The sequence below is a fragment of the Leucoraja erinacea genome, chromosome 1 (genome assembly GCF_028641065.1).
Source record: "Leucoraja erinacea ecotype New England chromosome 1, Leri_hhj_1, whole genome shotgun sequence".
NCBI classification, from domain to species: Eukaryota; Metazoa; Chordata; class Chondrichthyes; order Rajiformes; family Rajidae; genus Leucoraja; species Leucoraja erinaceus.
This window is the reverse complement of record NC_073377.1, coordinates 15,344,256-15,369,691: the sequence shown is the minus strand read 5'-3', so window position 1 is coordinate 15,369,691 and position 25,436 is coordinate 15,344,256. Positions and strand designations below refer to the sequence as shown.

General features: G+C 43.8%; 2 protein-coding genes across 2 annotated transcripts in view; one reads left to right on the top strand and one right to left on the bottom strand.

Annotated features, from left to right (window-relative positions):
• Positions 1-1,308: 1,308 nt before the first annotated feature.
• Positions 1,309-12,246, bottom strand: c1h4orf48 (chromosome 1 C4orf48 homolog). Its single transcript, XM_055654943.1, has 3 exons — positions 11,886-12,246; positions 6,029-6,117; positions 1,309-2,238 (listed from the first exon to the last, which is right to left on the bottom strand). Exons 1-3 carry the CDS (start codon positions 11,998-12,000, stop codon positions 2,173-2,175), a joined length of 270 nt encoding a protein of 89 aa, XP_055510918.1. The 5' UTR covers positions 12,001-12,246; the 3' UTR covers positions 1,309-2,172.
• Positions 12,247-15,467: 3,221 nt separating this feature from the next.
• nelfa (negative elongation factor complex member A) overlaps positions 15,468-25,436 on the top strand; it is a 58,504-nt gene continuing 48,535 nt past the window's right edge. The window contains exon 1 of the mRNA XM_055654630.1: positions 15,468-15,755. Coding sequence (XP_055510605.1) covers positions 15,546-15,755 — 210 coding nt within the window. The 5' untranslated portion in view covers positions 15,468-15,545. The remainder of the gene's footprint in view (positions 15,756-25,436) is intronic.

The window sequence follows — 25,436 nt, the reverse complement described above, 5'->3', positions numbered from 1 at the left end:
GTTTTTACGGTGGGATTTCTGGTTATCATTACTGATCTGAGCTTTTTATTCAATTTATTTCAATTCTGCAGCTGTCGTCAATAATAAAATACAATGGAATGTTACTATAGTGTCATATCAACATATTATAACTGCAGGATTGAAGGTCGTATCTTTAAATTATTAGTCCAGACCGCTACGAAAATGATCCACCAATATGGTGCTCCACTGTTGCAATGCTGGCCATCACAGAACATCCTAATGGCATGCACGGTACCAATTCTATTGAATATTGGTAGATGATGCCTGCATTCCACAAAGAAATTAGAAAATTGACATGATTTGGAGAGGAAGTTAAAGAAGCCTCAGTGGTTAGGCTACCTCAGATGAAGGAGTTTTATCTGTTGCTAAGAAGGCATACAGGGATACTAAAAAAACTGTATAGGTACTGCTAAATATTCAGTTTAAGATTTGATAGAATAGAAGATCAAGATCTGCAATTTTTTTTCCATCCTGCCTCTGTCCTTTGAATCTTTTTCAACCAAAGAAAGAAAGTTAGTTGGATTTTTGAAGATTCTTATAACTTTCAAATTTGGAAAATATATTTGCACCCGATTTGGAAAACTAAACAAATACATTGCCTGCCTCCAATCTAAACAAATGTTGTTTCTATAAGTTGCTGAGAATAGAACAAACCATTGGTAAAGATGGTTGGACAACCATAGGCTCAACTCTCTCCTGGTTTCTTATCACCTCAAAGATTGGAGCCATCTACATAAGAACAAAATGATCAGAACATTGTAAAGGGCCTGTCCCACTGTACGAGCTTATTCAAGAGTTCTCCCGAGTTGCCCCTGATTCGAACTCGGAGAATTACGGTAATAGCCGCTCGTAGGTACTCGGGGCTCTTGTGGACATTTTTCAACATGTTGAAAAATCTTCACGAGTCTTCACGAGCTTACCGCGTTTCCCGAGTACCCGCCATTCGCAGTTTGAGCCGCTAAGAGACGTCCCGATCTCCGACGTATCCGCTACGTACTTACCACGAGTTTGATTTTTTTTTTTAAACTCGGGAGAGCTCTTGAATTATCTCGTACAGTGGGACAGGCCCTTAAGGGACATGTATATGGGAGCAGGAAACTAGGCAGATTCCCCCCCCCCCCCCCCCAGAAAATTGAACCACATTAAATTGAAGGTGGTGAAGAGGAAGACTGTCTCAATATCTAATTCTTAAAATAACTTTGGAAAAAATAGTAAGCCAGTATGAATTGGAATTGAAGCACATATTTACTTGAACTGTATGAATGCAATGAAATAAATCAATCATCATTTCTGTTGAATGGTATTTTACTTTCAAAAGTTACAATGGCAACTGTACCATCCATTTTCACTGTCAAAGAAGTTACATTTCAGGATCAATACAAGTTAATAAAACTACTTATCAATCTTATACATTACATTTCCACAGTTAAATATTTAAATCTTGCAACAAAGTACAGTCTACTCACCAATAATAAAATGCAACGGAATGTTACTGTAGTGTTATATCAGCATAAGTATTATAACAGCACTTATTGCTCTCCCTACCTCCCACCCCAGTCTGCTGTGCCATCCTTTAACATCATGGCCAAACTTCTACCTTAACACAGCCTTTCTGTCGAATCCCCAGCAAAAACATAACATTAAATTCTTATTACATCACATTTCATGCTTTCTAAGTACAGTATAAATAAAAGTGCAGACAAATTACACTACCTGTAAAACACGTACACACTCACATCAATATGCAATTCCTCACATTAAAAACGTCTGTTTATTTGATGGGGGGGGGGGGGGGGGGTATACTGGGTATAGATTTTAAATAATTTAGGGGCGGTGGTGTGAGGCGGGGAAGGAAAACATTCAGGAGATGGAATGGTAAATAAAGGAAAGGAAAAGGTATAGGAACTTGGTGAAAACAGGACACAGGAGAAATCAAAACAACAGCAGCTTCATAAATTGAAATATTTCATTTTTAAAAGACTCTTGATACTTGGATATCTGCAGTGACATGTAAAGTTTCATATATCCCCAGCTAAACTAACCTTCAACCATATTCTCATCAACATAGTTCACTTGTATGTGTACCACATGAGTCAAAGGGTTTTATTCTGAACAAAGTGTCATGGTACTTCATTGTTCCAATTCCTCAGTCTATAAGTTTGAAAGCAGGCAGTCACACAAAGCCCGCTTTTCCACTCTCAGGAGCAGGTCATTCGTCTGCAAATAAACAGATGTTAACATTACTCTTAAACAAGTGTCAAAACACATGGTCACATAGTGGCAAATATATCCAACTTGTAAATATTACTTATAATAAAAACATAACATACCAAAAATATGAACGAGCTTTAACCTGAAATGTGTTTACAAGTTATAGGAATAGAATTAGGCCATTTGGCCCATCAAGTCCATGCCGCCACTCAATCATGGCTAATCTCTACCTCCTAATCCCATTTTCTTGCCTTCTCCCCATAACCCTTGACAGCCATTCTAATCAAGAATTTGTCTATCTCTGTCTTAAAAAATATCCACTGACTTGACCTCCACAGTCCTCTGTGACAATGAGTCCACAGATTAACTACCCTCTGCCAAAAAAAATTCTCACCTTCCTAAAAGAGCGCCCTTTAATTCTGAGGCTATGTGTGACCTCTGGTCCTAGACTCTCCCACTAGTGGAAACGTCCATTCCACACCCACTCTATGCCTTTCATTATTCCGTAAATTTCAATTAGGTCCTCCCTCAACCGTCTAAACTCCAGTAAGTAGTGGCCCAGTGCTGTCAAACGTTCATCATATGCTAACCTACTCATTCCTGGATTAATTCTTCTAAACCTCCTCTGGACCCTCTCCAGAGCCAGCACATCCTTCCTCAGGTATGGAGCCCAAATTTGCTCACAGTACTCCAAAGGCGGCCTGACCAACGCATTACATTATATGTGTAGGAAAGAACTGCAGGTGCTGGTTTAAATCCAAGGTAGACACAAAATGCTGGAATAACACAGCGAGACAGGCAGCATATCTGGAGAGAAGGAATGGGTGACATTTCGGGTCGAGACCCTTCTTCAAACTGATGTCAGGGGAGTGGGTGGGACAGATAGAATGTAGTCGGAGACAGTAAGACTGGTGGGAGAATGGAGAGAGAGGAAAAGCAAGGGCTATCTGAAGTTAGAGAAGTCAATGTTCATACCGCTGGGGTGTAAGCTACCCAAGCGAAATACGAGGTGCTGCTCCTCCAATTTGCACAGGGCCTCACTCTGACAATGGAGGAGGCCCAGGACAGAAAGGTCAGATTGAGAATGGGAGGGGGAGTTAAAGTGCTGAACAACCAGGAGATCAGGAAGGTTAAGGCAGACTGAGCGGAGGTGTTCAGTGAAACAATCACCGAGCTCTGCGGAAAGCAGAAAGGGGTGGAGATGGAAAGATGTGGCCAGTAATAGGATCCCGTTGGAGGTGGCAAAAGTGTTGGAGGATTAAATGCTGTATAACAGCTGTCCTTTTACCTTCCCCCTCAACTCCATCCCAGGACCCCGACAGTCTTTTCAAGTGAGGTAGAGGTTCACTTGCACCTCCTCCAACCTCATCTACTGCATCCGCTGTTCCAGGTGTTAACTTCTGTACATCGGCGAGACCAAGCTCGGCGATCGTTTCGCTGAACACCTTTGCTCAGTCCGTCTTAACCTCTCTGAAGGGTTTCGACCCGAAACGTCACCCATTCCTCCTCTCCAGAGATGCTGCTTGTCACGCTGAATTACTCCAGCATTTTGTGTCTACATCAGCATTACATCTCTGTTTGCAGACGACCGACTATTAGTTTTTATTTTAGATTAACAGCATCTGCACTTTTTTAAAAATTTAACTGCAAATGTTCGGGTCCCTTTAAAGTAACTGTTACAACTTCACTATTCTTCCAAAAATATTAATCTATAGATTTAAAAATCAGAAATAGTTTAGTAAATATAGATGCATATTTGAAAGTAAATTCATAGACTCTCAAATAATTATCACACAGGTAGGCAATCTGCAAATTGTATCCATTTGGCAAAAAAATGAAATCTGATTCATCTCCTTTTCCAGTTCTAGGTCCATTGTCCTGCAAGTTGTAGCTCTTTAAGTGGGCATTTAGGCGCTTTTACCAATTGGCTTAAATCTATGCGACCCAAGTACTGACCTCCAAGAGAAATTAGTATTTCTATTGGTTCTGTCTAAGCCTCAATTATTTAATTGAGATCTATAAAGCTGCCTCCTTTATTCCAAAATAAAACTCCAGATAAGGCAGTCACACTTTATTATTATAACACTAAATCTTTGGTCCCAGCAACATCCTCACATTTCCTCTGCTAACCCGTTCTTCCATCAGGGAGTGCACAATATGAAAGTCCACATCCATCTACAAGTAACAAATCAATTTCTCAAATATTTGTCTAATTCTGGTGAAGTCAAGACATTACAAAACTCTAACAAGGAATAGGTTGTACTCTGTCGAACCCACAAATAATTGTTTATGTTTCAATAAGATTGCCGTTCATTCTTCTAAAGAACAATGAGTACAGACCCAAGCTACTCAGCATCTCCTGTACGATGATCTATTTCAAAATCCTCCTGCCCCCCACCCACCCCCAAAGAGACCAGGTTCACATTTTCTCACATTATAGACTCATTTTGCCAACAATTTGTTCATTCACACAATCTATCAATATCCCTCTGTAATCCGTCTACATCCTCCTTACCTGCGGACATTAGAAAATTATTTGATCTGAATAAAATAGACAAGATGGGTTGTTCTGGGGACTTTAGCTTATCTGTCCATGAATGCATATATATAATTAACAGAAGCTATCTGATTCATTCATGCAAACGTTGTGACATTTATTCTAAGTAAAACAATACTGACAGAATGAGAATAGGGCAACAGGAATGAAAATCATAGGCGTCATTAGCAAAATCATTTATATTTTGTTTAACTGTTTAACCAGCACGGCAGGTCGCGTACATGTGACATAGGAACATAACATTAGATATCTTGTAACTAAATTTCATATGAATAAAAAAAATAGCCAAACCAAACTCAAAGATGATAAAACCCGTAGGAGGATTTAATTCACACATTCTAAAAGACTACTGGGAGCGCAGATATGTTACGCATCTTTAATAATTCATTACAAAGTGGTGCCAAAGAGCTGGCTGGCCAAAGCACCTGATCTATGTTTCTATGTTTCTGTGATTCTGTGCTGGAAGACTCTATGAACTAATATTAAGTTTTTAGGATCAAAAACACAAGTTCTAAGTTTAAGACAATAACAAAATATAGTGCAATAGTGAAGAGACTATAATAAATTACAATATGTTAATACATTTAGCACTTGACAAACAATTGACAAAATGAATTTCAATTCAATTTTGATGCATTAAATTTTGATGAGAAAAATAAAGAGGTCATGTTCATGAATAAGACATGTTAAATGCATAGAAACTCACAGACCACATCTGGGTTATTGTTTTTGCTCTTTACAATGACAAAAAGAGGACAACGATTTTGGACATGGTGCAGAATGAATTTATATGTTATGTTTCCAGAACTGAAGATATTTCAGGCCATGATCCTTCTTCCAACAGTTTGTGCTTTGCTAGCTGTTGAAAGAAATTATGAATGTACATGGTATAGAAGATTCAAGATGTTTCCACATGAGGAGAAGCAATATGTGGTAATCACAAGAAAAATAAAAAGGATCACTCCAAACAAGCAGTGCTTAGAATGTGGAACTTGCCATTGTAGAGCAATGGTAAAGATACATATATTGTGAAGAGCGTAGAAAGGCGAAGAAGAGATGAGAGCATGGATAGGAGTAAATTTATGGAACAGAAATTTCACATGGGTCAGGCAAGATGAAATTATGCTTTTATGCTGCATGCTCTCTGTAATATTCTTAAAGAAATCAAAGTCTGTTTTAATTTGTTGTACTTTAATTTATTGTTTTATGAATTTGCCATGGAGAGCAATCCAGACTTACCCTTGTATTTAAGTTATTTGCAGTTCTTTTCAAGTCCTGCAGTGCTCTCTGCATGAATTCAAAAGCATGGCAATCAACACAGGGACGACCTGTGGGACAAACATCAACACATCTAAAGTCAACAGCTCTGTTTTACCATAACATTACTCTTTTCTTGAAGCAGCTCACAAACTAATAAATAAGATCATCAATCTTCTTATCGAGTCCACATCACAAGATTAGAAATTGTTCAGCCAGAGCTGAATACACTTCTCGGCATCTGCATACAATGGCGTCTTGCCCTTATTGTGCGAAGTGGTGGAAAGATTGGTGGAAACAGGGCCGTGACTTGAACGATTTCCTTGACCCCAGATCATCAGCCATGATCACATTGAATGGCTATGTTGGGTCAAAGGGCCAAATGACCTACTCCTGCATCTACTGTCTATTGTCCATCAATAAATAAAATAAAAAAGATAATCACAGACACTTTGCCATTAGACAGTTGGAATAGCAAACCCAAGTAATTAATAATCTTTCAAATTAGAATACAAATACATTTCCCCCAATGACTGCATTAGATTCCCATTTCTAATCTGGAAAAAAATGGTCCAGTACATAAAATTATAATTGTCAGAGTCAACAGATGTGAAAAAGTCAACTACAAAGTTAATAAATTGGCTTAATTTATGGGTTTCCATTGATCAAATTTCAAGAGTTTTACAACTAACCCACTTGTAAAATCTCATGAATTCTGAATGTTTCCAATTCTACTCAAAGTTTTCAGTGGTATATAAAGCACATCTAAGCTGTTAGCTCTTTTCACAAACTGCTATTACAGAAAACTAGGAATATATTTTTATGAATAAAAATAAGTTGAGGCTTCCTGGAAGATTGCAATGTTTAATATAGTGGGCATAGAATACAATCTCATATTTCACAACAAGATTTTATATGTCTCTATATCCTGGGCTCCAAGGAAAATAAGACCCACCCTATCCTTTTAACTCAAACCCTCTCGACCCAATTACATCCTCATAAATATTTTTTTACCCTGTCCAGTTTAATGATGCTCTTCCAAGAGAGAAGTTACCAGAATTGCACACTTTACTCCAAATGTGAGCTTACCAACATCCTGTACATCTGTAGCATGACGTACCAATCCTGTACTCAATATGCTAGTTGATGACAGCAGGTATGCCAAACATCCTCTTCACCATCCTATCCATCTGTGAAGCCACCTTCACAGAACAATGTACCCAGAAGACTCTCTATTCTACTACACTCTCCAGGGCCCAACTATTTGCCGTGCAAGTCCTGGCCTGATTTGTTCTACCAAAATGAATCACCTCACCTTTATTTGAATTGTCCATATATTTCAAATAAATAGTTTACTACAAAGTCACATTGGACTTTGTTCTCTAAAAAGCATAAAGGGACTGTCCCACTTGGGTGACCTAATTGGCGAGTTTAGAAGAGTTTGAAAAAAATGACATGTTGAAGACCTCCTTCGACTGTGTTGAAGACTAGCTTCGACTAACTATGACTAACTTCGGGAAAATTGGACACCGAATAGTGGAGAGTGAAGACGACCTCCTTCGATCTCGACCAAGATTATCTATGACTACCTTTGACTACACTCGATTACCTACGACTAACGTGCCGACCTACTATGACCTACTACGGCTAAACCTACGAGTAAAAAAATATCGATTTTTTTCCATGGCTACCTTTTTTTACCCGCGGGCATTTTTTAACACATTGAAAAAAATGCCGCAACCTAGCTGAGGCCTCGAGTATGCGGAGACTACTCTCGAGCATGAAGGAGAGTTACGAAAACCTCCTACCACCTCGTGTCGACCACGCTGCGTGTATGAGTCGAGGGCAAACTCGCCAGAGCTCAGTGATTAGGTCGCCCAAGTGGGACAGGCCCTTTACTGGATTTGTACAACAAACATCTTCCTTTTGGCCAATTATACTGATATATTAATCTGTTCATTTATTTCCATTAACATTCTCACAATCATATATAGTGATGTCAACTAAGACTTCTAGATTGTTAAAATGACCAAAAATTCTGTGCAGAGTAGCGTATTGAGGTTGGAGACATTACCAAAGAATTAATTCCACACACACAGTGCTAAATCATCTCATCTGCAATCAACCCAACCCTTAAACCCATCAATCAAGAGTCGCATGTAATTGTCATACAGCAGGTAAACAGGCTCTTTGGCTCCCTACACTTGTCCTATATTGCAAGCACTCAGCCCCCAGCCTTCAATAACATGGCATTTTAGAGCCTCATTGTAAGAGTACCCATCTCTACCGTTACTTCAGTTCCACATTTCAACCACCTTCTGGGTGAAAATGAATCCTCAAATCACCAGCAAATCTCTCTTCCCTTATATTAAACCCTAGTTCCTTGCTTATAGGTACCTCCACTAAGAAAAAAGACTTCTCATTGTCGATCCTAACTATGCTCCTTATAATTCTGTCTACACGAATCAGGTTGTCCTCTCAGTATTCCCTAAAGAAAACAAATCCAGCCTTTCAAATTTCCTCATAAATGAAATGCTCTGTCACAGGCCACTGGAGAATATCTTCTGCAACCCACTGAGTGGGCATCCTTCCTAAACTGTGGTGACCGGAAGTGCATACAAAGACCTAACAAATAATTTCTATTGACTTGCTGCATTTAATGCTCCATCTAAGGAAGGCAAGTATTCTGTATGCCTTCTGAATCAGCATATTTACTTTGGACATCATATCTACCAAGCTCTCTCTGTTCCTCAGTACTTACTAGTATTTAACTTTATTATGTATATCCTAGCCATATTAATCCTCCAAAAATGCTTACATATTTCATATACAATTGAATCTGCCATATTTCTAGACCTCTTATCAAAATTTTAACCAATAGCAAGCGTCCCAGCCCCAGTTCTTGGTTGCAGGCTTCCAATCACAAAAAATAACCACCATAATCTCTAGCTCCTATAAAAAAGTCAATTTTGGATTTAATTGGTTAAATATTTAGATTAATCCGTCAAGTGGGACCTTGTTAAGGGCCTGCGTAAAGTCCATGTAGACAACAGCAACCACGCCACTTTCATCGACAATTATTCAACTCCTTGGAAAATTCATCCAACATAGTCAGACAGCATCTCCCTTTCACAACGCCATGCTAACTTCCTTTGATAATTCCTGCCTCCGTGTGTCAATTAATCCTGTTCCTCAGAACATTTTCCTTTAAATTTCCTCTCACTGATGTTGAATTCATTGGGCTATAATTACTTGCTGATCCCTACTGCCTTTCATTAAAAGAAACGGAATCACATTCGCTATTCGCCAATCAACTGGAGGAAAAACAGAAAGAAAAACAAGATGCATTAGAGGCCAAATTGGAAGAAAAGAAAAAGAAGAGAAACAGTTAAAGGAGGAAGAAAAGCGTTTGAAGTCAGAAAAAGTGATGGAAATTTCAGAAATAACCAGATTCTTCCAAAAACCAAAGGCTCCACAAGCCCCAAAGATTCTAGCTGAATCCTGTGGAAAGTTTGCTCCTTTTGAAATCAAAGAACACATGTTCCTTGCTCCAACAAGTTGGCTATACTTAGATCAAGCAGTTCTGGACCGATTAGATGAGTTGCTGGAACATCAGAGTTTCAGTTCTAATATGCTGGCTCGAAGGGCCAAATGGCCTACTCCTACACCTATTGTCTATTATCTAACTGCCACCTCTTTTGTGGCCAATGAAGATTTGGAAAATTCCACCACAGAGCCCCAGTTATCGCTCAGGCAACACCTCTTCCGACACTCATTCATCTGATCCATCCTCCTATCCTTTACTATATAGTTCATAGTACTGGAAGTAATCCAGAGATTGTAATTTTCAAATTCCTGCTTTTTTAATCTTCTACTTTGGCTTGGAATAAGAACAGGTCCACAGGTATTACAGCATCCTGTATTCACCTCTGTGGTTACAGAATCACCCACCTCCTCTTCTCATCAATGAATCACCTACCACTTTTACATTTGGATTTTTGGTTCTTGCCACTTGTGTAGTAGCTAAGCCATCCACAGTGCCATGATCTTGGCAGTGGCCATGATCACAAACAGAGCATTCACCCCAACCATTTTCCAACAGAGAAAAATAATTCCATAGTGGGATGCATTCTGAGAATTTGTTGATTACCTGCCTGCTTTTCTTAGATAGAAACAAAGAAAATAGATGCAGGAGTAGGCCATTCGGGCCTTCAAGCCAGCACCTCCATTCAATATGATCATGGCTGATCATCCAGAATCAGTACCCTGTTCATTCACACAGAGAGTGGTGAATCTCTGGAATTCTCTGCCACAGAAGGTAGTTGAGGCCAGTTCATTGGCTATATTTAAGAGGGTGTTAGATGTGGTCCTTGTGTCTAAAGGGATCAGGGGGTATGGAGAGAAGGCAGGTACGGGATACTGAGTTGGATGATCAGCCATGATCATATTGAATGGTGGTGCAGGCTCAAAGGGCCGAATGGCCTACTCCTGCACCTAATTTCTATGTTTCTATGTTCCTGCTTTCTCCCCATATCCCTTGATTTCATTCGGCCCTTCGAGCCTGCACCGCCATTCAATATGATCATGGCTGATCATCCAACTCAGTATCCCGTACCTGCCTTCTCCCCCTGATCCCCTTAGCCACAAGGGCCACATCTAACTCCCTCTTAAATATAGCCAATGAACTGGCCTCAACTACCCTCTGTGGCAGAGAGTTCCAGAGATTCACCACTTTCTGTGTGAAAAAAAGTTCTTCTCATCTCGGTTTTAAAGGATTTCCCCCTTATCCTTAAGCTGTGACCCCTTGTCCTGGACTTCCCCAACATCGGGAACAATCTTCCTGCATCTAGCCTGTCCAACCCCTTAAGAATTTTGTACGTTTCTATAAGATTCCCTCTCAATCTCCTAAATTCTAGAGAGTATAAACCAAGTCTATCCAGTCTTTCTTCATATGAAAGTTCTGACATCCCAGGAATCAATTTGGTGAACCTTCTCTGCACTCCCTCTATGGCAATAATGTCCTTCCTCAGATTTGGAGACCAAAACTGTACGCAATACTCCAGGTGTGTCTCACCAAGACCCTGTACAACTGCAGTAGAACCTCCCTGCTCCTATACTCAAATCCTTTTGCAATGAAAGCCAACATACCATTCGCTTTCCTCACTGCCTGCTGCACCTGCATGCCTACCTTCAATGACTGGTGTACCATGCCACCCAGGTCTCGCTGCATTTCCCCCTTTCCCAATCGGCCACCATTTAGATAATAGTCTGCTTTCCCGTTTTTGCCACCAAAATGGATAACCTCTTACTTATCCACATTATATTGCATCTGCCAAACATTTGCCCACTCACCCAGCCTATCCAAGTCACCTTGCAGTCTCCTAGCATCCTCCTCACAGCTAACACTTAATTGCAAATAAAATGCTTAATCGCCTGTCCAATGGAGGCACAAGAAGCAGATGCTGGATGAAATCTAGCTTTTAAAAAAGGCACAACAGCTGGAGGAGCTCAGCGGGTCAGACAGCATCTGTGGAGAAAGGTAGACAGTCAACATGTCAATGTGGATGAAGGGTTCAGACCTGAAACCTCGTCTTGTCTATTTCCATCCACAGATGCTGCCTGACCCGCTCAGTTGGGTGAAGAGCTCTCCCCCCCAGCAGCTCTTCCTTCCTCTTTTGATTTAATTTAAGGCAACACAATGACACAACAAAGACAAGACACCAGAGGAGGAGGAGGGGGAGGCACTGCACGAAATGCTGGAGTAACTAGCTCAACAGGCCAGGCAGCATCTCTGGGAGAAAAAGGAATAGGTGGCCCTTCTCCAGAAAGCTGGACTTACTTTCAGCCGGGATCACGGTGCCGGCGTCGGCATTGGCCTCGGTGAGGAAGCCGGTTGTGGCGGTGACGGCGGCGACGAGCAGGAGGAGCAGAGTGAGGGAAGGAGCAGCGAACATGGCAGCGAGAGGGAGGGAGAGAGGTAGAGAGAGGGAGCGGCGCCAACGCTCCGCACCGACCCACGGCAACGTGTGTGTGTGTGTGGGTGGAAATGTCACCTTCACTGCAGCTACTGTTAAATTATAGCCAGCGCCAAACGATTTAAACTAAACTAAATTTCTCCTTTCGAATAAGCTAACGGAAAGGGGGTTTAAATATAAACCGTGTGTGCGCGTGTCTCCGCCGCCCTTCCCGTCAACCCAACTTGAAAGGCGAACCCGCCGCCGCCTGTTTGACGTGGGGCGACACCAATCGGCGATGGGCATCGCCCCGGGAGGTGGGGGTTATCCTGCTGTGTCCAATCAGGTGCGCGGATGCGTGAGGGTGGGCGGGGCTTGTGGAGCCGGACAGCGAGTTTGGTTGCGCCCGGAGGGAGGGTGAAGTGCGCTGGGCTGCGCGTGTGGAGAGCAAAGATCTTATAGCAGAGCCGCTATAGGATCTTTGGTGGAGAGGGCAGCAAGTGTGGTTGCACGCGGTGGGCGGCGCTAGTGGAGAGGGCAGCAAGTGGGCTGCGCTTGTGGAGAGGGCTCAAGTCTGGATACTGGATAGACTCGGCTTGTACTCGCTAGAATTTAGAAGGTTGAAGGGGGATCTTATAGAAACTTACAAAATTCTTAAGGGGTTGGACAGGCTAGATGCAGGGAGATTGAGCAAAACGATTATGAGTATAGGAGCAGGGAGGTTCTACTGCAGTTGTACAGGGTCTTGGTGAGACCACACCTGGAGTATTGCGTACAGTTTTGGTCTCCTAATCTGAGGAAAGATATTCTTGCCATAGAGGGAGTACAGAGAAGGTTCACCAGACTGATTCCTGGGATGTCAGGACTTTCATATGAAGAAAGACTGGATAGACTCGGCTTGTACGCGCTAGATTTTAGAAGATTGAGGGGGGATCTTATAGAAACTTACAAAATTCTTTAGGGGTTGGACAGGCTATATGCAGGAAGATTGTTCCCGATGTTGGGGAAGTCCAGAACAAGGGGTCATAGTTTAAGGATAAGGGGGAAATCTTTCAGGACCGAGATGAGAAAAACATTTTTCTCACACAGTGGTGAATCTGTGGAATTCTCTGCCACAGAAGGTAGTTGAGGCCAGTTCATTGGTTATATTTAAGAGGGAGTTAGATGTGGCCCTTGTGGCTAAAGGGATCAGGGGGTATGGAGAGAAGGCAGGTACGGGATACTGAGTTGGATGATCAGCCATGATCATATTGAATGGCGGTGCAGGCTCGAAGGGCCTAATGGCCTACTCCACCTATTTTCTATGTTTCTAAGTCACTTTTATTTCTATAGCACATAAAAAACAACTCTCGTTGACCAAAGTGCTTTACATTGGTGGAGGTACTAACATTATACAACACTGGTTCATAGATTAAGTACATACATAAATACCTACATACAGCCCTCCCTCAGAGGACGTCAAGAAAGGCTTGAGAGTAAAGATAAGTTTTAAGTCTCGACTAAGTCGATGGAGGGGGCAGTTCTGATGGGAAGAGGGATGCTGTTCCACATTGTAGGAGCTGCAACCGCAAAGGTGCGGTCGCCCCTGAGCTTATGCCTAGACCGCGGGATGTTCAGTAACCCCAAGTCGGCCGATCTGAGGGACCTGGAGGTGGTGTGGTGGGTAAGCAGACTTTTGATGTAGGTGGGGGCAAGCCCGTTAAGGGCTTTGTAGACATAAAGAAGGATCTTGACATTTATTCAGAACTGCACAGGGAGCCAGTGGAGAGAGACCAGAATCGGGGTGATGTGGTCCCTTTTTCGGGTGCCCATCAGTAGTCTCGCTGCGGTGTTTTGGACCAGTTGCAGGCGGGACAGAGAAGATTGGCTGATGCCAGTGTAAAGAGAGTTGCAGTAATCGAGGCGGGAGGAGATAAATGTGTGGATGATCTTTTTGAGGTCATCAAACTGGAGGAATTGATTTATTTTAGCTGGCATTGACTTGTTTGTCAAATTTCAAATATCACACCAAGGTTTTTGACCTGAGGTTTGAGTAATGGGGTAAAGCTTCCAAGGCTGCCTGCTATCATTTGATTGAGTCCGAGGGGCCGAGAAGGATGACCTCAGACTTACTCTTGTTTGGTTGGAGGAAGTTCTGGGCCATACAACACTTTACCTTCTGAATTTTGTAGTCAGCAAGGCAGTACTCTGCATATCGCCAACTTGGACAATTTTACATTTTCATCAAACAGAAGATCTCGGAGAAAACCTACGCTGAGATAGTCGGGGTCGAACCCGGGTCTCTGGCGCTACATTTTGCTGTAAGGCAGCAACTGTACCGCTGTGCCTCCGTGACCACTCTATATCCCCAGGCAGTGGATAAGGTTAAGTAGATTTGATCTGTGGTTGTGATCGATAGCAAGTGCAGTTGCACCCGGCTGGGGCGGTGCTTGTGGAGAGGGCAGTAAGTTTGGTTGCTCCCGCTGGGGCGGCGCTTGTGCAGAGAGCAGCAAGTTTAGTTGCACCCGCTGGGCGGTGCTAGTGGAGAGAGCAGCATGTTTGGTTGCAGCGGCGAGTTTGGATGCACCCCCCTGGGCGGCGCTCGTGGAGAGGGCAGCAAGTTTGGTTGCAGCGAGGGGGCGGCGCTAGTGGAGAGGGCAGCATGCTTAGTTGCACCCGCTGGGGGCGAGGCCTGTAGAGAGGGCAGCAAGTTTGGTTGTAGCGACCGGGGCGGGGCTAGTGGAGAGGGCAGCAGGTTTGGTTGCACCCGCTGGGCGGGGCTAGTGGAGAGGGCAGCAAGCAAAGATTATAGAGGATATAAGATCTGCTATAAGATCTTTGGCAGCAAGTGTGGTTACATCAGCAGGGGGGGCGAGGCTAGTGGACAAGGCAGCAAGTGTGGTTACATCAGGGGGCGGCGCTAGTGGAGAGGGCAGCAAGTGTGGTTGCACCTGCAGGGGGCGGGGTTAGTGGACAAGGCAGCAAGTGTGGTTGCACCGGCAGAGGCGGGCGTACACAAGGCAGCAAGTGTGACACCAGCAGGGGGGCGGGTGTGTGGAGAGGGCAGCAAGTGTGGTTGCACCGGCAGGGGTGGGGCGAGTGGAGAGGGCAGCAAGTGTGGTTGCACCGGCAGGGGTGGGGCGAGTGGACAAGGCAGCAGGTGTGGTTGCACCGGCAGAGGTGGGGCGAGCGGACAAGGCAGCACGTGTGGTTACACCAGCAGGGGCGTGGCCTACACCAAAGGCCAGCAAGTGTGGTTACACCAGCAGGGGCGGGGCCTCCACCAAAGGCCAGCAAGTGTGGTTACACCAGCAGGGGCGGCGCTAGTGGAGAGGGCAGCAAGTGTGGTTACACCAGCAGGGGCGGGGCCTACACCAAAGGCCAGCAAGTGTGGTTACACCAGCAGGGGCGGCGCTAGTGGAGAGGGCAGCAAGTGTGGTTACACCAGCAGGGGCGGCGCTAGTGGAGAGGGCAGCAAGTGTGGTTACACCAGCAGGGGCGGGGCCTACACCAAAGGCTCTCGCCGCCCCGTGTAATGCCCGTCCATTCAAATCTCCTTCTTCAAGATGGCGTCCATGCGGGAGAGCGACACAGGCTTGTGGCTTCACAACAAGCTGGGCTCGGCCGATGAGCTCTGGGCGCCTCCCAGCATCGCCTCGCTGCTCACTAAGGACGTCGTGGACAACATCCGAGTGTGTTTTCACGGCCTCTCGTCGGCGGTGAAGCTTAAACTGCTGCTGGGGATCCTGCACCTTCCCAAGCGGACGGTGGACGAGGTGAGGCGCCTTCGCTTGTCCCTGCCTCCCTTTCTCACTGTCACTGTGTCAGTCAGTCAGTCAGCGAGTGTGGAAGGGAAACTGGAGCTAACGCGGCAGGAAGTACATCAAACATTGGGGTCATTTCACTAACTATAACCGCCCCTTCTCCAAGCGGGACCTGCTATATGGATTAACTCGAAAACGCTCTTATTTTCTCTTGCAAAAAGGCGGGACTGGAGCAGGAACTACTAATAGATACATAACTTTACGGGGAAATCAATGTTGGATTTATCATCTATTTGTTTTAACTATAAATTAGTAGAGTTTTACAAACTTTTATTATCGTCAAATACTCGAATTACATTTTTACGCGGCAAATATTTTTTTCAGGCAAAGTTGGACAGGCTAGATGCAGGAAGATTGTTCCCAATGTTGGGGAAGTCCAGAACAAGGGGTCACAGCTTAAGGATAAGGGGGAAATCTTTTAGGACCGAGATGAGAAAAACATTTTTCACACAGAGTGGTGAATCTCTGGAATTCTCTGCCACAGAAGGCAGTTGAGGCCAGTTCATTGGCTATATTTAAGAGGGAGTTAGATGTGGCCCTTGTGGCTAAAGGGATCGAGGGGTATGGAGAGAAGGCAGTTACAGGATACTGAGTTGGATGATTAGCCATGATCATATTGAATGTCGATGCAGGCTCGAAGGGCCGAATGGCCTACTCCTGCACCTATGTTCTATGTTTCCATTTTCTAGATTAACATAGTGGTAGTAAAAGATGGAAAACCACGAATAGGATAGTGATAGAACTATCTTTCTGAAAAAATATACAAGAACACTTGTGATCAGGATGACAATGTTACTTACTGTATATTGAATTTAATGATATAAGGATGTGGACTGCAAAGCAATCAGTTGTACTTAATACAAATGTTGTGCTTTGGAAGTGAGTGATAGGGGTCATGCTTGAACTTGAGTGCAGCTGTAAAGGGAATATATCAAAGGAATTGGCATCATGGATAAAGTTTATATTAAAAATATTCATGTCCATCTTGGCTTTTGCCACAAAGTGGATTATGAAATTTTATTGTGAGGATTCGTTTACTGGACAATAGTTGTATAAATAATTCATGGTTATGCACGTACTTATTCCATGGCAAAAAATCTAGTTGGTTTAAAAAATCAAAAAAAATCTGGGTACATCAGCAGGTTAGGCAGAATCTGTGAAGAGAAACAGTGAATGTTTGAGGTACAGAGATGCTTCCTGATTTGAAATTTCCAACCTTTCCTGTTTTTATTTCAGTCTTTCAATATCTACAGTAAGTCTTTTATTTGCATATGTTTTAATGAACAATAAAATTGAGTTCTTCCCTTGCAAAGTCCACGTGTGTGGCCCTCATTGATATATCGGCCAAAAACCCATGAAAAACTGATTCCGTTAGTTGAGAATTAATTATGAGCCCTTGCACATTTTCACCATTTATTAAAAAAATATCAAAAACTTCTTCAGGTTGGCAGTATTTCGGAACAATGTTTTAACCCAGCAGCTACTGAACTTCTATTTCAAGTCAAAGTTACCAGTGGGTGTTACACCTAAGTCATGCCTTAGTATCTTCCTTTTCATTGAAGAGTAGTGCATTTCTTTTGTCTCAGTGACAGGTAAATTGTGGCTTCCATTCATAAATGTTATCCCCCAAAAAGTAGATAGTGGTAAAAAAGGCATATGATATGCTTTCCTTCAACAGTCAAGGCACTGAGTATGACAGTCAGGGAGCCATTTTACAGCTTTATAAAACTCCATCCGGATAGGCCACATTTGTTGTATTGTGCACAGTTCTCGTTGCTCCATTACAGGAAGAATTTGGAGACAGTGCAGAAGAGGTTTACCAGAATTGTGCATGCATTAGATAGTATTAGCTATAAGGAGGGGTTGACAAACTAGGATTGTTTTCCCTGGAGTGAAGAGACTGAGGGGAGACCTATTTTAAATATATTATGAGAAGCATAGATGACAGCCTCTTTCCCAGGGTGTAAATGCCAAAGACTAGAGGGAATAGCTTTAAGCTCGGAGGAGTTTAAAAGAGATGGGTTTAAATGGAGATTGAGTATAGAAGTTGGGATGTAATGTTAAAATTGTACAAGGCATTGGTGAGGCCAATTCTGGAATATGGTGTACAATTTTGGTCGCCTAATTATAGGAAGGATGTCAACAAAATAGAGAGAGTACAGAGGAGATTTACTAGAATGTTTCCTGGGTTTCAGCAACTAAGTTACAGAGAAAGGTTGAACAAGTTAGGGCTTTATTCTTTGGAGCGCAGAAGGTTAAGGGGGGACTTGATAGAGGTTTTTAAAATGATGAGAGGGATAGACAGAGTTGACGTGGAAAAGCTTTTCCCACTGAGAGTAGGGAAGATTCAAACAAGGGGACATGACTTGAGAATTAAGGGACTAAAGTTTAGGGGTAACATGAGGGGGATCTTCTTTACTCAGAGAGTGGTGGCTGTGTGGAATGAGCTTCCAGTGAAGGTGGTGGAGGCAGGTTCGTTTTTATCATTTAAAAATAAATTGGAGAGTTATGGACGGGAAGGGAATGGAAGGTTATGGTCTGAGCGCAGGTATATGGGACTAGGGAGAGAATATGTGTTCGGCACGGACTAGAAGGGTCGAGATGGCCTGTTTCCGTGCTGTAATTGTTATATGGTTATATGGTATATGGGTCGTGCAAGTTTTTTGTATAGTGGTGGGTGCCTAGAATGTACTGCTATGGATGGCTGTGGCTGCAAATATGATCATGGCATTTAAGAGCCTTGCAGATTGGGACATTGATATGGATATGGATTGCGTAAAGCATAAAATATTACCTTGCCATCATGATTGGCACAGAAATTGAATGTTTTATTATCATCTTGACCAAAATGGAACAATGAAATTCTTACTTGCAGCAACATAACAGGTTTGTAAACGGTACGAAATAGATAATTGACTATTTCCCGGCAAAGAAGACACTTTTTTTTTTTTACCCAAATATAAGGCACGAAAATTTACCTGCGTCTTGGAGACCGAAGGTTAGGTTGTTGGCCAAGAAAGATGGACTTGGCTATCCCTCAGGACAGCAACATCAAGAACGATGCTGGCAGCTGATGGGAAGCAGCTGTAAAAGGACAGCACCGCTGGGGGGGGGGAGAAAGAGAGAGTTCCTTTCACAGCATGTGGGGAGTCTGGCCCGGGTCAGCACGGACAGGAGTGTTGAGAAGGAGGGGGTCGGGGATCATGCCAGCAACTCACTCAACTCACTAACTCGGACTAATTCTGTCCCGCCAGCATCTTTTCAAAATGTAGCAACTCAAAATGGGGGTGTGTCTTCGACGCAGGTGCGTCTTCAGTGCCGGGAAATACGGGTAATTAAAAAATTAGTTCCACGGATTTACTGACATTTGGAGGAAGGTTGATGACAGAAAGGCTGATTCCTGTACTGTTTTGCTCAATCAAATAAACCAAAATATTTCTATTTGTTATGTACTTCTCCACTTTGAAATTGCTCCTTATTATCATTTAAGAAGAGAGACAATAGACATTAGGTGCAGGAGTAGGCCCTTTGAGCCAGCACCGCCATTCAATGTGATCATGGCTGATCATCCCCAATCAGTACCCCGTTCCTGCCTTCTCGCCATATCCCCATGACTCCGCTATTTTTAAGAGGCCTATCTCGACCTCTCTTGAAAGCACCCAGCCAACCTGCCTCCACCACCCATTGAGGCAGAGAATTCCACAGACTCACCACTCTCTGTGAGAAAAAGTCTTTCCTCGTCTCCATTCTAAATGGCTTACTCCTTATTCTTAAACTGGCCCCGGTTCTGGACTCCCCCAACATCGGGAACATGTTTCCTGCCTCTAGGAGGAGGAGGAGCCATCTTGGGGAACGGCTGCTAATCAGCAGCCGTCCGTTTAATTCACTTTTTCTTTGCAGTTTTACTGAGTCTTGTGCCTTGTCTGTGGGAGAAATTACTTTTTAAGGTGGGGGGTAGGGGGTAACAACATTTCTAGGGCCCTACTTGGTCGGTGAGGCAGCTTTTTCTCCGGGCTGCCCGTCGACCCGTCCTCGTGGCCTACCAGCGGGCGTGGAGCGCCGTTTCCTGGCGTGGACCGCCCAGCACCTCGGCTTCGGTGGCGGCACAGTGCTGGAGCGCTATCGCGGAGCGGGCGATGCCTTGCCTGGGTCGCCGCGCGGGATCGACGTGCTGGAGCTCCGGTGAGCTGTGACCACCGAGATCAACACCTCCGGGCTGTGGGTCTGCGGAGCGAAGCGGGCGGCGCCGACTAACATCGGGAGCCTGGGAGCTCCAAACTGGCGCGACCTTGTCGGCTTCGGAAGCCGCGGTCCCCAGCTAGGAAGCGGCCGTTCCAGGTGGCCCAGCCGCTGAGAGGACTCTCCCGATGCCGGGGCAACAGCACCCGGCCAGAACGGCCAGGAACATCGGGCCTCCGTAGAGGCAATAGCGGTGGCCTCAATAGGCCTGACTGGGAGAACTGGAGATGGGGACTGGACATTGTGCCTTCCCCCACAGTGGTAACCATTGTGGGGGGATGAATTTTTTGTGTGTAAGTTAATATGTTAGTCTGTGTGCAAGATGGCTGTCGGAAGGGAGAGTGGACGCTGGCTCGGTTTAGCTGCCGCTGTTCTCTCTTCACATTGTGTTTTTGAATTTTTTTGTCTTTGGAGCGATTTCTGTCTTTAATTTGTGTATTGGTGATGTCCTTAATATTTATTTTACTCCGACTATATGTTTTTTCTGTTTTGTTAATTTCTGTAAGGTGTCCTTGAGACTTTGAAAGGCGCCGCAAATAAAATGTATTATTATTATTATTATTATTATTAGAGTGTCCAAGCCCTTAACAATCTTATATGTTTCAATGAGATCTCCTCTCATCCTTCTAAACTCTAGAGTGTACAAGCCCAGCTGCTCCATTCTCTCAGCATACGACAGTCCCGCCATCCCGGGAATTAACCCTGTAAACCTACGCTGCACTCCCTCAATAGCAAGAATGTCCTTCCTCAAATTAGGGGACCAAAACTGCACACAATACTCCAGGTGTGGTCTCACTAGGGCTCTGTACAACTGCAGAAGGACCTCTTTGCTCCTATATTCGATTCCTCTTGTTATAAAGGCCAACATGCCATTCGCTTTCTTCACTGCCTGCTGTACCTGCATGCTTACTTTCATAGATTAATGTACAAGGACCCCCAGATCCCGTTGTACTTCCCCTTTTCTCAACTTGACGCCATTTAGATAGTAATCTGCCTTCCAGGTTTTTGCTACCAAAGTGGATAACCTCACATTTATCCGCATTAAACTTCATCTGCCATGCATCTGCCCACTCCCCCAACCTGTCCAAGTCACCCTGCATTGTCATAGCATCCTCCTCACAGTTCACACTGCCACCCAGCTTTGTCATCTGCAAATTTGCTAATGTTACTTTGAATCCCTTCATCCAAATCATTGATGTATATCGTAAATAGCTGAGGTCCCAGCACTGAGCCTTGCGGTACCCCACTAGTCACTGCCTGCCATTCTGAAAGGGACCCGTTAATCCCTACTCTTTGTTTCCTGTCTGCCAACCACTTCTCTATCTATGTCAGCACTCTACCCCCATTACCATGTGCCCTAATTTTGCCCTCTAATCTCCTATGTGGGACCTTGTCAAATGCTTTCTGAAAGTCCAGGTACACTACATGCACTGGCTCTCCCTTGTCCATTTTCCTAGTTACATCTTCAAAACATTCCAGAGATTAGTCAAGCATGATTTCCCCTTCGTAAATCCATGCTGACTCTGACTGATCCTGCTATCCAAATGTTTGGCTATCTCATCTTTTATAATTGACTCCAGCATCTTCCCCACCACTGATGTCGGGCTAACTGGTCTATAATTTCCTGTTTTCTCTCTCCCGCCTTTCTTAAAAAGTCGGATAACATTAGCTACCCTCCAATCCACAGGAACTGATCCTGAGTCTATAGAACATTGGAAAATTATCACCAATATCACCACGATTTCTAGAGCCGCTTCCTTAAGTACCCTGGGATGCAGACCATCAGGCCCTGGGGATTTATCAGCCTTCAGTCCCATCAGTCTATCCAACACCATTTCCTGCCTAATGTGGATTTCCTTCAGTTCCTCTGTCACCCCAGATCCTCTGGCCACTACTATATCAGGAAGATTGTTTGTGTCCTCCTTAGTGAAGAACGATCCAAAGTACCTGTTCAACTCATCTGCCATTTCCTTGTTCCCCATAATAAATTCACCTTTTTTGGTCTTCAAGGGTCCGACCGGTCTTAACTAATTTTTTCCTCTTCACATACCTAAAGAGGCTTTTACTATCCTGCTTTATATTCTTGGCTAGTTTACCTTCGTACCTCATCCTTTCTCCCCGTATTGTCTTTTTAGTTATCTTCTGTTATTTAAACATTACCCAATCCTCTTGCTTCCCGCTCATCTTTGCTACGTTGTACTTCGTCACTTTAATTTTTATACTGTCCCTGACGTCCCTTGTCAGCCATGGTCGTCCCTTTCTCCCCTTGGAATCTTTCTTCCTCCTAGGAATGAATTGATCCTGCACCTTCTGTATTATTCCTAGAAACACCCAGCTTTTTTGTTCCACTGTCATCCCTGCTAGTGTATCTTTCCAGTCAACTTTAGCCAGCTCCTCCCTCATGGCCCAATAGTCCCCTTTATTCAACTGCAACACTGACACCTCTGATCTACTCCTCTCCCGCTCCAATTGTAAATTAAACCTGACCAGGAGAGGAGAGGAGTGTCCAATAAGGAGAAATGGAGTAGCGGGTGTAGTCATAGAGGATAGAGGTTGGCATCGTATGCATAAAAACACAAACGGTTTTACCACAACTTTGAAGGAAAAAGTTATGCCCTGATGATTTAAGTCCAGATACTTTTAAAATCTTGTCGGAGTACCTGCCTTTGCAGCTATTTTGGTAGAGAATCCAATTATTCATAACCCACAGAGAAAAAAATCCCATCATCTCCATCTTAAATGAATGACGCTTTATTCTGAAAATGTTATCTACTTGTAGGTGAACCATTTGGGGAGACAAAATGCAGCAGGGAAATGGGATGTTTGGCCCAACTTATCCATGCTAACTAAGATGCCCATCAACACGAGTTGATCCATATCTCTCTAGACCTATCCCTGAACAAATTAAGTGTTATTTTCCCTGCCTCAGCTGCTTCTTATCTATGTAGAAAATGTTATTCCTTGTCAAAGGTTATGCTGCATGTGGACTTGTCTACCTCCCTGTTCTCATATGTCCCATGGTGTCCATGCTCAACATAATTCCAAGCTAAATTAATCTCGGCCTACTTGTGATCCATATCCCTTGATTTCTAGTATATCCATCTGCCTATCAAAAAGCTTCTTAAACATCAGTATCTTATCTGCCACCCCTGACAGCACATTCTAGGCACCATCACTGTATTTATTGATTGAAAAAAAAAATCCAGGCAATTGCCTTTAAACGTTGCACTTCTCACCTTAAACCTATGCCCTCTAGTCTTTGGCATTTCCACTATTTAAAAAAAGGTTTGGGTTGTTTAAACTTTTAAGTTCAAGTTACATTTATTGTCACATGCACTAATTGGTACAGTGAGATTTGAGTTACCATACAGCCATACGAATAAAAAGAACACAATACACGATAGAGTTTAACATAAACAAACCCCGACAGCAGATTCAACGTTTCCCACTGTGAGGGAAGGCAATAAAGTTCAGTCATTTTCTACCTTGTTCACCCGTGGTCGGGGCCTTTGAGCCCTCCGCAGACGCCGCTACGAACAGCCCGATATTCAGGCCCTCTCACCGGGATGATGGAGCTCCAGCGTCAGAACGGAAGAACACACTCAACGGCTTGGACTTTCCGAATCGGCCGCTTCTTACTGGAGCTCCTGAAGTCCACAGGCTGAGCTGGGCGGAGGGAGATTCAACACTGGCGACCCTCGGCAAAGGATCCCAGGACTCCGCGATGTTGAAGTTGGCGCCGCCCGCGGCTCGAAGCTAAACAAATCACAGTGCCACGGTGTTAATCAGGAGGCCCAACACTCCGGGGCTTCAATCCTGGTTAGGCAACGCCCGCTCCGTGATGGAATCCAGTGGTGTGCCGCCGCTAAAGCTCTGGCTGGTTTCCGGCAGGAAAGGCCGCTCCAATCCAGATTATAGGCCACGCCAATCCAGATTATAGGCCGCGAGGGGGGGAAGGCGAAGACGTGACTCGGAGAAAAAACGCATCCTCGACCAGGTAGTGACTGGGAAACTGTTTCCCCTCTTGCCCCTCACATCCCCCACATAAAAAATACTAAGAAACCTCCAGAAACATACTAGACAGACTAAAAACAACAAAAAGGGTGAAGGAAGAAAAAACTGCTGGTGAGGCTACCACGCGCGGCGCCACCCGATGACGTGTTAACGATATGCTTCTCATAATTTTACATACTTCTATCAGTTTCTTGATCTCCAGCATTTCAGAGAAAATAATCCAAGTTTGATCAATCTCTCCTTGCAGCTAATATCCCCTATTCTAGTCAGCATTCTGATAAACCTCTTCTGCACCCTTTAAAAGTCTCCAAATCCTTCCTGTAATGGGCAGACCAGAATGCTAGTACTCCGAATACGTCCTAATCAAATCTTATAACTGGAAGAAGCTGAGTCTGATGGTTTGCACTCTAAAGCTTCTGCCTGATGGGAATGGGGAGACGAAGGAATGACCAGGTTTGGAAAGATCTTTGATTGTGTTTGCTGCTTTCCTGAGGCAGCGTGAAGTGTAGATGTAGTCGGTGGCGGGGAGTCTGGGCCAAGTGTACAACTGAAATTTCTTGCAGTCTTTGACAGAGCTGTTCTCAAACCAAGTTGTTCTGCAACCTAACAGTAAGCTTTCCATGGAGAAGTTTGAAAGAGTAGTTGGAGACCATTTCCTCAGTCTCATTGAGGAAATAGAGGTGTTGGTGTCACACCCTTCCACCACAATCTTCTCCTCAGAAAACTTGATCAAGTTAGTAAGACATGACCTGCCACGTACAAAGCGATGCTGACTGTCCCTAATTAGTCCATTCTCATCCAAGTGGGAGTAAATCCCATCCCAAATAATTTTCTCTAGTTGCTTCCCTATCACTGACATAAGGCCCACGCCAGCCAACTGCCCCCCCCCCCCCCTCCGGATTATCTGTATTTAAACAACAAACAACATTAGCTACTATCCAGTCCTCCTTTACTTATTCTGTGAGTAGAGACATTGCATAGGTCTTTGTCAATGCCCCTGTTATTTCTTCCTTTGCTTCCTTTAATAAACTAGGATAGATCTCATCAGGGCATGGGGATTTATCCACCCAACTGATCTCTAAAAGCATCAACACCACCTTGATGTCCAACTGCCCTTGCAAATTAGTATTTTTCTCACTGATCTCGATGTCCTTCATGTCCTTTACAATTATAGATCTTAAATGCTACTTTAGTATCTCGCCAACATCAAATTACAAGAACAAATTCTCTCCTTTGTCCTTGAGCCTACCGTCTCATTGGTTACTTAATATACTCATAGAATCATTTAGGATTCTCCTTTATCTTATTTGTTTGGGACATCGTACAGGCTCTTCAAGATGACTTTGCATATGTCTCTTTTTTTGTGCCTCTCAAGTGCTG